The sequence below is a fragment of the Diceros bicornis genome, chromosome 29 (assembly GCF_020826845.1).
Source record: "Diceros bicornis minor isolate mBicDic1 chromosome 29, mDicBic1.mat.cur, whole genome shotgun sequence".
In the NCBI taxonomy this organism is placed as follows: domain Eukaryota; kingdom Metazoa; phylum Chordata; class Mammalia; order Perissodactyla; family Rhinocerotidae; genus Diceros; species Diceros bicornis.
Genome location: NC_080768.1, coordinates 35744035 through 35758755, shown reverse-complemented (window position 1 = coordinate 35758755; position 14721 = coordinate 35744035). Strand labels below are relative to the sequence as shown.

General features: G+C 35.9%; 1 protein-coding gene across 1 annotated transcript in view; it reads right to left on the bottom strand.

Moving 5' to 3' along the window:
- The window catches only part of ADAM32 (ADAM metallopeptidase domain 32), a gene marked incomplete at its 5' end in the record, with an annotated part of 239609 nt that overhangs the window by 154886 nt on the left and 70002 nt on the right, over positions 1-14721 (bottom strand). Inside the window, 2 exons of the mRNA XM_058524868.1 lie at positions 11389-11555; positions 11761-11832. Of these exons, the coding sequence (XP_058380851.1) occupies positions 11389-11555; positions 11761-11832 (239 nt within the window). The remainder of the gene's footprint in view (positions 1-11388; positions 11556-11760; positions 11833-14721) is intronic.

The following is a 14721-nucleotide window of genomic DNA, read 5'->3' as shown; positions in this document are numbered from 1 at the left end:
ATGGTAAAATTACAAATAATGACAAAATCAAATGCTCGCAAGGATGCATACTTATATATTGCTGGTCAGAATGTAAAATGGTAGAGTTACTCTGAAAAACAATTTGGTAGTTTCTTTGATCAAGGGGTATCCCCTGGGCAGCAGGTGCAACAACTGGGGCACCAGATGAGTACACAAGCTCCTTCTAGGAGATACCGGCGACCTGGAGTAATGCAGAGGGAGAGTGCAAAGACGGCACCTACTGGCCTCTGTCTTGGGAGAGTAATTCAGTAGGCCCTTAGATGTGTGTTAAATTTGATGCCTGCCCCTCAGGCTGAAGCTTTAAGATAAGCAAAAAATCCTCTTTCACAGAAAGACTGGACATTTCAGTGTGCTGCATCTGCGTTAGGCCCTGTTGGGTAGCCAGGTGAGTCCACACGAGCCCTTAAGAACTGTTTCTCAGTTTGCTATAGACTCTGGGTCTCCTGACGCAAGCCCTGTTGGTTTTCAAAGCTAGATATTTTGGGGGCTTGCCTCTCAGGCACAGGTCTTAAAAGTTGGGTTGCCAGTGAAGGGGTTCAAACCCTTCACTCTTCAGGGAGAAGCTCAGAGTTGAGCTCCCTCCAATTGTGAGTTACCATGCCAGGGGTGTTACGGCAAGTTTGTGGCTCAGCCTCTCCTACCAGTTTCGATGTAGGTTTTTTTCTCCTTCACCTGATGTGCAGCAGTTGCTCATCCAGTTTTGGGTTTTTGTCCTGAGGAAATTTTTGCATATGTAACTGTAGATTTGGTGTGTGTGAGGGAGGAGGTTACTTCAGGATCCTCTTACGTTACCATCTTGAACTGGAACCTATTTTTTTTAATTGTGGAGAAATAACACATAACACAGAATTTACTACCTTAACCATTTTACATGTACAATTCAGTAGTGCTAAGTTTATTCACATTGTTGTGCAATCAATCTCCAGAATTTTTTCATCTTGCAAATCTGAAACGCTATACTCATTAAACAATACCCCATTTTCCCCTTCCTGCATCCCCTGACAAGCACCATTGCACTTTCTGTTTCTAAGGATTTGACTCTGGATACCTTATGTAACTGAAATCATATAGTGTTTGTCTTTTTGTGACTAGCTTATTTCACTTAGCATAATATCCTCCAGGTTATCCATGTTGCAGTATGTGTCAGAATTTCCATCCATTTTAAGATTGAATAATATTCCGTTGTATGTACACACCACATTTTGTTTATCCATTTATCTGTCAATGGACACTCAGGTTTCTTCCACCTTTTGGCTATTGTGAATAACGCTATGAACGTGGATGTACAAATGTCTCTTTGAGACTCTGGTTTCAATATTTTGAATGTATACCCAGAAGTTGAATGCTGGATCATATGGTAATTGTACTTTTTTGCGGAATCACCCTACTGTTTTCCATAGTGGCAATACTATTTTACATTCCCACAAACTGTGCACAAGGTTTCCAATTTCCCGACATCCTTGTGAACACTTGTTATTTTGTTTGTTTTGTTGATAGCAGCCATTCTAATGGATGTGAGGGGTTTGATGGTGGTTCTTGTTTTCATTTCTCTAATCATTAGTGATGTTAAGGATCTTTTCATGTGTCTATTGGTCACTTGTCTATCTTATCTGGAGAAATGTCTATTCAAGTACTTTGCCCATTTGTTAATTGGGTTGTTTGTCTTTTTGTTGTTGTGTGGTAGGAGTTCTTTATATATTCTGTATATTAAACCCATTCTGTAGGTTGTCTTTTCACCCCATTCTTTTGGTTCTTTTGTGATGTAGTCCAATTTATTTTTACTTTTGTTCCTTGTGCTTTTGCCATCACATCCAAGAAACAACTGCCCAATCCAATGTCAGGAAGCTCTTCCTCTGTGTTTTCTTCTAAGGGTTTTATAATTTTAGATCTTACATTTAGTCCTTTGATGCATTTCACGTTAATTTTTGTACAGTATAAGGTAATTGTCCAACTTTAGCATTGTCCACATGAATATGCAGTTTTCCCAATACCATTTGTTGAACAGACTGTCTTTTCTCAATTGAATGGTCATGGCACCCTTGTCAAAAATCATTTGACCATATATGCAAAAGTTTGTTTCTGGTCTGTCTTTTCTATTCATTGGTCTATATACCTGTCTTTATGCCAGTAACACACTGTTTTGATTACTGTAGCTTTCTAGTAAGTTTTGTTTTTGTGTGTATTGTTTTGTTTTGTTTTTTATTGAGGTAACATTGGTAACCACCAATCCAATCTCTGTCTCTACGTGTTTGTTTATTGTTGTTATTATCTACTACTTAATGAAGGAAATCATATGGTATTTGACCTTCTCCCTCTGACTTGTTTCACTTTGCATAATACCCTCAATGTCCATCCATGTTGTCACAAATGGCTGGATTTCATCGTTTCTCATGGCTGAGTAGTATTCCATTGTGTATATATACCACATCTTCTTTATCCATTCGTCCCTTGATGGGCACCTAGGTTGATTCTAAGTCTTCGCTATTGTGAATAATGCTGCAATGAACACAGGGGTGCATATAGCTTTATGCATTCATGTTTTTATGTTCTTTGGATAAATACCAAGCAGTGGAATAGCTTGATCATATGGTAGTTTTATTCTTAATGTTTTGAGGAATCTCCATACTGTTTTCCACAGCGGCTGAACCACTTCGCACTCCCACCAGCAATGCATGAGAGTTCCCTTTTCTCCACATCCTCTCCAACACTTGTTATATCTTGTCCTGTTAATTATAGCCATTCTGCTGGGCATGAGGTGATACCTCATTGTAGCTTTGACTTCCATTTCCCTAATAATTAGTGATGTTGAACATCTTTTCATGTGCCTGTTGGCCTTCCGTGTATCTTCTTTGGAGAAGTGTCTGTTCAGATCTTTTGCCCATTTTTTAACTGAGTTGTTAGTTTTTTTGTTGTTGAGATGAATGACTTCTTTATATATTTTGGAGATTCACCCCTTATCAGATATATGGTTTGCAAATATCTTCTCCCAATTGTTAGGTTGTCTTTTCATTTTGTTGATGGTTTCCTTTGCTGTGCAGAAGTTTTTAGGTTGATGTAGTCCTGTTTGTTTATTTTTTCTATTGTTTCCCAAAACTGGCCAGACATGGTAATTGAAAATATGCTGCTAAGACCAATGTCGAACAGTGCAATGCCTACGTTTTCTTCTAGAAGTTTTATGGTTTCAGGTCTTACATTCAAGTCTTTAATCCATTTTGAGTTAATTTTTGTGTATGGTGTAAGGTAATGGTCTACTTTCATTCTTTTGCATGTGGCTGTCCAGTTTTCCCAGCACCATTTATTGAAGAAACTTTAATTTCTCCGTTGTATGTTCTTGGCTCCTTTGTCGAAAATTAGCTGTCCCTAGATATGTGGGTTTATTTCTGAGCTCTTGATTCTGTTCCATTGATCTGTGTGTCTGTTTTTGTGCCAGTACCATGCTGTTTTGATTACTGTAGCTTTGTAGTATATTTTGAAGTCAGAGAGTGTGATACCTCCAGTTTTGTCATTTTTCTCAAGATTGCTTTGGCTATTTGGGGTCTTTTGTTGTTCTATATCAATTTTAGGATTCTTTATTCTATTTCTAAGAAAAATGTCATTGGAACTTTGAAAGGGATGGCATTGAATCTATATATTGCTTTAGGAAGTATGAACATTTTAACTATGTTAAGTATTCCAAGCCAAGAACACAGAATATCTTTCCATTTCTTTGTGTTTTCTTCAAATTTTTTTCAACAATGTTTTATCGTTTTCAGTGTGCACTTCTTTGTTTAAATTTATTTCTAGGTATTTTATTCTTTTTGTTGCAGTTGTAAATGGGATTGTATTCTTAATTTCTCTTTCTGATACTTCTCTGTTAGTGTATAGAAATGCAACTTATTTTTGCATGTTGATTTTGTAACCTGCAACTCTACCGTATTCATTTACTATTTCTAAAAGGTGTTTGGTGGATTCTTTAGGGTTTTCTATATATAAAATCATGTCTTCTGCAGATAGTGACAGTTTCACTTCTTCCTTTCCAATTCGGATCCCTTTTCTTTCTTTTTCTTGCCTGATTGCACTGGCTAGTACTTCCAATATTGTGTTAAATAGGAGTGGCTAAAGTGTCCATCCTTGTCTGGTTCCTGTTCTTACAGGGATTGCTTTCAGTTTTTCTCCATTGAGAATGATACTAGCTGTGGGTTTGTCATATACGACCTTTATTATGTTGAGCTACTTTCCTTCTATACCCATTTTATTGAGAGTTTTATCATAAATGGGTGTTGGATCTTGTCAAATACTTCCTCTACATCTATTTAAATGATCATATGATTTCTATTCTTAATTTTGTTAATGTGGTGTATCACACTGATTGATTTGCAGATGCTGAACCATCTCTGCATCTCAGGTATAAATCCCACTTGGTCATGGCATATGATCCTTTTAATGTATTGCTGTATTCAATTTGCTAATATTTTGTTGAGGATTTTTACATCTATGTTCATCAACAATATTGGCTTATAATTTTCTTCTTTTGTGTTGTCCTTCTCTGGTTTTGATATCAGGGTAATGTTGGCCTCATAGAATGAGTTAGAAAGTGTCCCATCTTCTTCAACTTTTCTGAATAGTTTGAGAAGGATAGGTATTAAAACTTCTTCGAATGTTTGGTAGAATTCTCCAGAGAAGCTGTCTGAACCTGGACTTTTGTTTTTTGGGAGGTTTTTGATGGCTGTTTCTATCTCTTTACTTTTGATTGGCCTATTCAGATTCTCTATTTCTTCTTGACTCAGTTTTGGGAGGTTGTATGAGTCTAGGAATTTATCCGTTTCTTCTAGGTTATCCAATTTGTTAGCATATAGTTTTTCACAGTATTCTCTTATAATCCTTTCTATTTCTGTGGTATCTGTTGTCATTTCTCCTCTTTCATTTCTAATTTTATTTATTTGAGCCTTCTCTATTTTTTTCTTGGTGAGTCTGGCTAAGGGTTTGTCAATTTTGTTTATCTTCTCAAAGAACCAGCTCTTTGTTTCACTGATCCTTTCTACTGGTTTTTTTTTGTTTCAATTTCATTTGTTTCTGATCTAATTTTTATTATTTCTCTCCTTCTGCTGACTTTGGGCTTTTTTTGTTCTTCTTTTCTAGTTCTATTAGGTGTAGGTTCAGATTACTTATTTAAGATTCTTCTTGTTTGTTGAGCTAAGCCTGTATTGCTACAAATTTCCCTCTTAGCACCACTTGTGCTGCATCCCATAAGAGTTGGTATGTTGTATTTTAATTTTCATTTGTCTCCAGGCATTTTTTGATTTTTTCTTTGATTTCTTCATTGATCCAATGGTTTTTCAGTAGCATGTTGTTTATTCTCCACATATTTGTGACTTTCCTAGCTTTTTTCTTGTACTTGATTTCCAATTTCATAGTTCTGTGTTTGGGAAAGATGCTTGAGACGATGTCAATCTTCTTAAATTTATTGAGGCTTGCCTTGTTTCCCAACATATGGTCTGTCTTTGAGAATGTTCCCTGTGCACTGGAGAACAATGTGTATTCTGCTGCTTTTGGATGCAATATTCTATGTATATCTATAAAGTCCATCTGGTCTAGTGTTCATTTAAGGCCACTATTTGCTTGTTGACTTTCTGCCTAGATGATCATTGATGTAAGCAGGATGTTAAGGTCCACTACTATTATTTTGTTGCTGTCAATTTCTCCCTTTAGGTCTGTTAATAGTTGCTTTATACACTTTGGTGCTCCTATTTTAGGTGCATATATATTCATAAGTGTTATGTCCTCTAGGTGGAATGTCTCTTTTATCATTATTTACTTCCCCTTTTCTCTCTCATTGCCTTTTTTATCTCGAAGTCTGCTTTGTCTGATATAAGTATGCCAATACCCACTTTCTTTTGCTTGCCATTTGCTTGGAGTATCATCTTCCATCCTTTCATTCTGAGCCTATGTTTGTCTTTAGAGCTGAGATGTGTTTCTTGGAGGCAGCATAATGTTGGGTCTTGTTTTTTAATCCATCCAACCACTCTGCGTCTTTTGATTGGAGAATTCAATCCATTTACATTTAGAGCGATTATTGATATATGAGGGCTTAATACCACCATTTTATCTCTTGTTTTCTGGTTGTTCTATATTTGCATTGTTTCTTTTCCCTTGTATTTCTGACTGCTATTTCAGTTCGGTGGTTTTCTGTGATGGTTTTCTCTTTATGATTTGTGGCTCTGCTCTGAATTTTTGTTTAGTGGTTACCATGAGGTTTGTATAAAAGATCTCATAGGTGAGGTAGTCAATTTTCTGATAGCCTCTTATCTCCATTAGCCTAAGCAAGTTCCATCCCTATTCTCTTCCCCTTGTTATAGTTGTCACAAATCATTCTGTTTTGTGTTGTGAGTGTGTGACTAAACTGAACTGTTTATAGTTATTTTTGATGCTTTCCTTCCCTTCATCTTTTGTGTTATAATTGTTTGAGAACCTGTTCTGATAGAGAGTTGCAATTTTCTGATTTTGTCTGTCTATTTATGTCCTTGCTCAAGGCTTTTTAGACGTTTTGTTTGTTTGTTTTGGGTAGGAGAAGTTCCTTCATCATTTCTTGTAAGGCAGGTCTAGTGGCAATGAACTCTCTCAGTTTTGTTTATCTGGGAAAACTTTTATTTCTCCATCATATCTGAAGGATAGTTTTGCTGGATAGAGTATTCTTGGATGAAAGTTTTTGTCTTTCAGTACTTTGAATATATCATTCCAATCTCTCCTAGCCTGTAAGGTCTCTCCTAGCCTGCAAGGTTCCTGCTGAGAAATCCACTGAAAGCCTGATGGGGGTTCTTTTGTAGGTTATTTTCTTCTGCCTTGCTGTCCTTTTTTTTTTTTTTGAGGAAGATCAGCCCTGAGCTAACATCCATGCTAATCTTCCTCTTTTTGCTGAGGAAGACCGGCCCTGAGCTAACATCTATTGCCAATCCTCCTCCTTTTTTTTTTTTTCCCTTTTTCTCCCCAAAGCCCCAGTAGATAGTCATATGTCATAGTTGCACATCTTTCTAGTTGCTGTATGTGGAATGTCGCCTCAGCATGGCTGGACAAGTGGTGCCTCAGTGCGTGCCCGGGATCTGAACCCAGGCCACCAGTAGCGGAGCACGCGCACTTAACTGCTAAGCCACGGGGCCAGCCCGAATATTTTTTATTTGCATTGACTTTTGACATTTTTAATATTATATGCCTTGGAGAAGGTCTTTTTTTTTTTTTGCAGGGGAAAGTTCACTCTAAGTTAACATCTGTTACCAATATTCTTCCTTTTCTTCCTTTTCCCCCTCCAAAGCCCCAGTACATAGTTGCGTATAGTTGTAAATTCTTTTAGGAGGTCTTTTTTGCATTGATGTAATTAGGAGTTCTATTGTGTTCATGTACTTGTAAGTACAGTTCCTTCTCCAGGTTTTGGAATTTCTCAGCTATTATTTCTTTGAACAAGCTCTCTGCTCCTTTCTCCCTCCCCTCTCCCTCTGGGATACCTATAATCCTTATGTTACTTTTCCTAATTGAGTCAGATATTTCTCAAAGAATTTCTTCCTTTTTTTAAATCTTAATTCTCTCTCCTCCTCCACCTGAAGCATTTCTAGATTTCTATCTTCTAAGTCCTTAATTCTGTCCTCCATAAGGTCTGCTCTATTTTTCATGGTGTCTACATTACTTTTTATCTCATTAATTGTGTTCTTCATATCCAGAATTTCTGTATAGATGTTTTTAAGGGCTTCAGTCACTTTGGTGAAGCACTCCTTCTGTTCATTAATTTTATTCCTGAGCTCAATGAACTATCATTCTGTGTTTTCTTGTAACTTGAGTTTCTTTATGACAACTACTTAGAATTCTCTGTCATTTAGATTGTAATCTTGTGTGACTTCAGCTTTGGTTTCTGGAGACTTGTCATTTTCCTTCTGATCTGCAGTGTTACCCTAGTTCTTCGTGGTGTTTGATGAATTGATCCTTTGCCAGCGCATCTGTGGTACTATCAGGTCACAGATTCCACCTGCCACCGCTAGGGCTGGGCAGGAGCTGTATTTTTTTATCCCACCCTGTGTGGTGGTAGTTGTGCCGTATGGCCACTCTGTGTTTGTATGGGCCGGCTGCAGCCACTAAGCAGGTGGGGCCAACTGAGCTGCTGTGCTTAGTGGGTGGGGCACCTTCCCATGAGCTGAGTCACCAACACTCAGTGGGAAGCATTTGCATGGACACGGAGCCACCTTGGTAGGTGGGTGCTCCCACAGGCTGGGCTACAACTCTGAAAGACTTTGCCTGCAGGCTGGGCTGCCCCTGTCTCCACTCACAGTTGCACCAGCTGCTGTGTGAGGGTCCACAACCTGGATCACTCTGCCACTGGGGAGGGGAATGGCTCCATTCACCTAGTTCCACTCCTTCTCTGGGATCTAGTCCAGCCACTTTCAGTTGTATACCTGTGTGGGTCTCTCAGATATCCTGTTGTGCTATGTACGGAATTCTCTGTTGGTTAATGAATGTCCATATAGTTGTAACATAGAGAGGAGAAACAAAAGGAACACCTCACTCTGCCATGATGCATCACTCTCCAAGGCAAGAATTGTTAACTAATTTTAAGACCAGTAGGTGAAATGCTGCTCATGAACTGTTAAAAAAAAAAAAACTCACAAATATTATCTCCTATTCTCAAAACTGTTGCTATCCAAGAGAGAAACCAGGCTATCTTTTCCCTAATTTAGTTATCCATCTTAGCATCACTGATGGTACTACTGTTATACAATATGCGTTACTTATGTGATGCAATGAGGTATAAATTATCAGTTATCATGTATTCCAGGCAGATACACATGCATTTAACTTGTACCTATCAAGCTTTTAGATTTAGCTTCCAGTTTACAGGAACTATAGAGATAGAGGAACAAACTAATCTAAGTGATACCACTAGGAAACAATCAGACAAATCCAAACTGTGGAACATTCTGTAAGATAAGCAGCCCACATTCCAAAAAGTTGATGCCATGAATAGACAAACGAGATCTCACAGACATAACAATCAAATGAAGTTCACGGTCCTAGATTTGATACTAACTAGGAAAAGGCAGCTGTTTAGTACATTTGGGATGTCAGTGGTGAAATCTGAATGTAGACTGAGTATTAGATGAATTATAATTCTATTAAATGTAACAATACTATTTAGGCTATGTAGGAAAATATTCCTTTTAAAAGAGACATACCAAAGGTAAAAAGAAGCATTTCCTATAAAAGTATTAAAAAAGGGAATTCCAAAACTTTCTCCTTAGCTTTCACTGGCAGGATAGTAATACTTAAATAAGAAAAAAAAAAGGTGAAGAGAATGCACTACAGAAACTGGATAGAGAGCAAGAAGAGAAGAGAACAAATTTTAAAAGAACAAATTCCAAAGCTGGGACGTCTGACCAATTTCATACTTTTGCAGTTTAAGGCCAAAACAATGCCTTTATTTCTGTCCTATGAAAAATATTAGATAAATTATTAGATTAAAAAAAAACTAGAGGAGCAACTCCTACACATCAGGTAAACAAGAAAACCCCACATCAAAACAGACAGGAGAGGCTGACACAAAATTTATTACAGAAATTATTAGATTTTAAAAATGAATTTATAACACAAAGTGTGAACTCTAATGTAAACTATGGGCTTTAGTTTAATAATGTATCAATATTGGTTCATCAATTTTAAAAAATGAACCACACCAATGCAAGATGTTAATAAAAGGGAAAATTGTGGTGGGGATGGTGGGGGAGAGGGAGTATATAGGAACTTTCCATACTTTCTGCTCAATTATTCAGTGAAACTAAAACTACTCTAAAAATAAAGCCTATTAATTTAAAAAAAAATTAGAACTTACAAAAATCAATTGCATTTCTATATATCTTCAAAAACATGGTTAAAGGTTAAAAAATATATTATTTATATTAGCACAAAAAATATTAAATACCTAGAAATAAATCTCAAAATTATCTGTAAGATCTCTATAGAAAACTATAAAGCTTTTCTGAAAGACTTAATGAAGGCCTTATAAATATGGAGGGATATACCATAATAAATTATTGCAATATTCAGTATTATAAATTTGCATAGATTGGAAGACTCAACACTGTAAACATGTCAGTCCTGCCCAAAATGATATACAGATTACTGTAACCTCTCTAAAAATTTCAACAGGTTGTTTGTGGAACTTAACAAATGCCTGCCAAAAGTGGTAGTTAAATTCATTGCAAAACTGGCTATCTATCTGGCAGAAAATAAAATTGTACTTCTCTTTTGCACTATATTAAAATTAGCTGAAGGTGTATCAAAGACTTAATTATAAAAAGTAATAATATTAATCCCTCCAAAAATAATCTAGCAGACTAAAATTTAGGGCTGAGAGAGATCTTCACCAAACAGGAAATCCAAAATTAAAAAAGAAAAGATTAGCAAATTTAACCCTATAAAACATAAAATATTTTATGAAGCAAAAAAAATTTTTAATATCTATAGAAAAATTATAGACGTGGAAAAAGTATTTTTGATACAGATAAACAAAGGATTAATAACTAGACATTCAATAAGCCCTTACAAATTACAAGGAAATAGTCAAATAACATGAAAAGGTAATTACAGAAGGACAGACCCAAATGATCAACAAATATATACATGAAAAGATACTCAAATCTATTAGTCGCTGGAAAAAGCAAATTAAAAAACACTGACATCAATTTACATCCATTAGACTGGCAAAAAATGAAAAGAGCAATAACACTTATTGTTGGCAGAGATGTGTGGAAAGATTAATCTCACACATGCACAAGGAAATTATTGTTTTCCAACTTAAGAAATATGTATATACAGATTTATTGAAAGACACCTGCTTATTATAATTGCTAATAAATTTAATATGAATACAATTATGAATATATACTTATAATTGATCAATGGAAAACTAACATTTAAAAATAAGGTGGAAAATTTATTAGGATAAAATATTTTTAACCTATTTTAACAAACCTTTGATCAAAACTCACAACAAAAACATAAACTTCGCAAGATAAAACCCATCTCTTTATGTAATGGTTAAGATTATGGGCTCTGGAGTTAACAAATTGTGAGTTGAAACCCTAGATACACCACTAGATCCGAGAGTCCTGACATGGATTAACCTTTTGAAATCTCAATCTTCTTGTTGATAAAAGGTTGATAAGCATAGAAATAAATTTTAGCAATCTTTTTTTATTGTCTGACAACTAGAAAGAGAGCACAAGGCCTGAATAAAGCACATAATGGTCAAAGTGTGATAGTCAGAAACGAATAACAATTTGCTAAATTAAGCTACATCCATTATCACAGATTTTTGTTTTCTTTCTAAGAATACTCAAATATTATTCTTACATGAATAGATATGCAATATCATGAGGCCTTAGGGTAAGATAGGACTTTTTCCATTCTAAGAATCTACTCAATAATTCATCCGCCTCACCAACTGTAGAAATCTTATTTTTATCTGACCACAACTCCAATGATGACAGCACAACAGTAACTTTAAATTGGGAAAACATCTAAAAACAGAAGAGATAAAAACATGAAAAATTAATCTTTATGTTATTTTACAACAACCAAGAAATTAATTCAATGTTTCAAGAAATCCACACTCAGTTTATATGAATGACTTAACTATAAAGAAATGCCACATCAAATTAACGCAAATTGTAATTTCAAAACTAGTATGAATTTTTCAACTAGTATGAAAAGGACAATACTTACTGAATTTACAAGGCCAATAATTTCGATGACTTTATTTGTTACTATCATGCTATCAGATCCCAAGTAATCATACTGAAAAACAAAATTAATTTTAAATTTAAACACAATATGTTATGGAATATGTTTGAGATTTACCTTCCATCTACTTTCAGAGGTTTGAGGCTGCTTTGGGGTTAACATAGTTCAAAATAAGACAGTAACAAATTAAAAAATGAATATAAATTGGATCAATCATACATGCTGGTGGGAATGTAAAATCATACAGCCACTCTGGAAAGTAGTTTGGCAGCTTCTTTCAAAACAAATGACCTAGCAATTGCACTCCCGGGCATTTATTCCAAAAAACAAAAACTGATGCTCACAAAAAAAATCTATACATGAATATTCACAACAGCTTTATTCATAATAGCCCAAACCTGGAAACAGTTTATATGTCCTTCAATGGTTAACTGGTTAAACAAATTGTGGTACATTCCTACCGTACCATAAAATACTACTCAGTAATAAAAAGGAACTGAACTGTCAATACATAGAACAGCTTGGATAAATCTCAAGAAAGTAATGCTGAATATAAAAAACATCTCCAAAGGATACATACTGCATGATAACATTTATGCAATATTCCTGAAATCACAGAGATGGAGAACAGATTAGTGATTGCCAGAGGTAATAAACTGTAGAGAAGGGGTGAAGAGTGGGGAAGAGATGGGTATGACAATAAAGGGATAACATACGAGTCTTGTGGTGATGGTACTGTTGAGTATCTTAACTGTGGTGGTGGTTACGCAAGGCTACATATGTGATTACTATCACATAAAACTACACAAAAAACACACAAATGAGTGCTGAAATCTGAATAAGATCTGTGGAAAGTGCCAATGTCAAATTGCATACCTATAAAGCATCTCTCTAGAGTACACCATCCCTTGGATATTCCATAGGACAATCTATATCCATATCCATAACTAAACTCATCAGCCTCCCTCAAAACTCTGCTCCTACATACATTTCCACTAGTTTAGCAAATGGTATTACAACCTCCCACACTTTTTATACTACAAGTTCCATGAGAGCAGAACTGTTTCTGTTTTATTCCCTGCTGTATCCTCAATAAATAGAACAGTAACTGGCATCTAGATGATGCTCAATAAATTTATTAAGTGGATGAGTAAATCAAATCAATTTACAAGTCTTTCTAGTTCAACCTCATCAGTAACTTTTAAAATTGTCCTTTTCTTTCTATTCCTAATTCTAATAATTTATAAATTTTTACTTTGACTACTGGAATAGTCTCTTAACTTGTTCCTCCTTCTCCAATTTTCCCACCAGCAATCCAATCCCTACACTATTACACAAATGATGATTCTAAAATGAAAACATGAACATGCCACTTCCCTGTTTAAAATCTTTAATGACTCTCCATCACCTTTAGGATAAAATCCAAATATCATGTCAATTCTTCATCTCTTTCTATTTTCCTTCTGCAACCCTGTGTATTAATCATACTCAACTTCCTGCAGTTTTCTCAAAAGAACCTTCTCTCATATTTATGTGCCCTTGCAAAGAAAGCTTTTTGACAAAGTCTTCCCTGGCCCCACCCTCTCCCTATGACCCAACTAATCAATCCAGAATCCAACCTCCAAGGACCTCCATTATCAGGCTCTTATACTCCAAGCCAGTTTTCCCTCACCCCAATCACCCAAGGGCCAGGTACCAGACAACTAGAGACAACCCCTACACCCCAGAACCCACTGAAACTAGCCTACCCTTCCCACAGAAACCACAATCAAGGCTCCTTGCTCATATTTTCCCCTTGCTCCCTCTGTCTCCTGACCTACCCTGTTGCTTCCCATGTGACTTCTGCATGATGTGGTGTGCCCTCTCCTCTTGGGAACTACGAAGAATAAACTATCTTTCCAGTAGGAATCATCTCCTTATCTGTTGGCCTCACCATACCTGAATAATAATAAAACCTACATTTTAAAACACCTGCTTGCATGCTCTTATAGTACCCCAAGTTGCAATTGTGTGTTTCCATGTCTTTCTACATTATTGGACTGTGTTTTTATTGTGCCATATTCTTTCCTCCATCATGACACTGAATTCACTAGCCTACAATTGTGGATTTAAAATCTGTGAAGTCATTGACGGTAACATCACTATTGTTCTTCTTTATATGCCCAACATCTAGTAACACAGATGTCACAGCTGGCTCGATGTTTGTTTTATTACAGAAAATGTAAATATGTAAAAGAATATAGAAAACGGATGTTTAATCAGTATTATATGGATGGAAAACCTGGCAGTTTGGACAAGGTCCTTTAAAACAACTCAAAATTTGTAACATAATCCTGAAACAATATGATTTTCATAATCCAAAACATTCCCTGGAAACTTAGTCATCTTTACTAGAAATATCTTAACTTGCTTTTAAATGTTCCCTTCACTCTTTCCCCTACACTCTAATAAATCAAGTATTTTCATATCCTTCTCCAAATCTCCCTTGTCTCTGACCCTCAACTCTGGCTTCCTGACAGGCTCTACATCCTAAAAAGAGAATTGATGGTGAGTATGATCCATATTCTCTGTAGTATTCCATAGATGTGACAATCAAATGCTTATCATCAGAACAAAACCTGGAGAGTATATTTTTACCCTTGTTTTCTGAGATCTTTGAAACATAGGGAAATAAAGGCACACCTGGTTGAGTAGAAACTAAGTTGTCATCCCAAGATCCTAAAGTTCAGAGGTCCTCAAATTGTCTATGAGAATCAGAGATCCAGAGTTACGTTTAGATCAGGTAAACATCAGACTGGAATAGGTGCACCATCAAAAACTACTAAAAAAACCCTGACACATTAACATAAACAGTTCTCATAAACAGTTGTACTATCATCACTTTTGTGCCAATAAATATTGTATAGGGCAAAACATTCCCTAGATTACATACTGCTCTTCAAG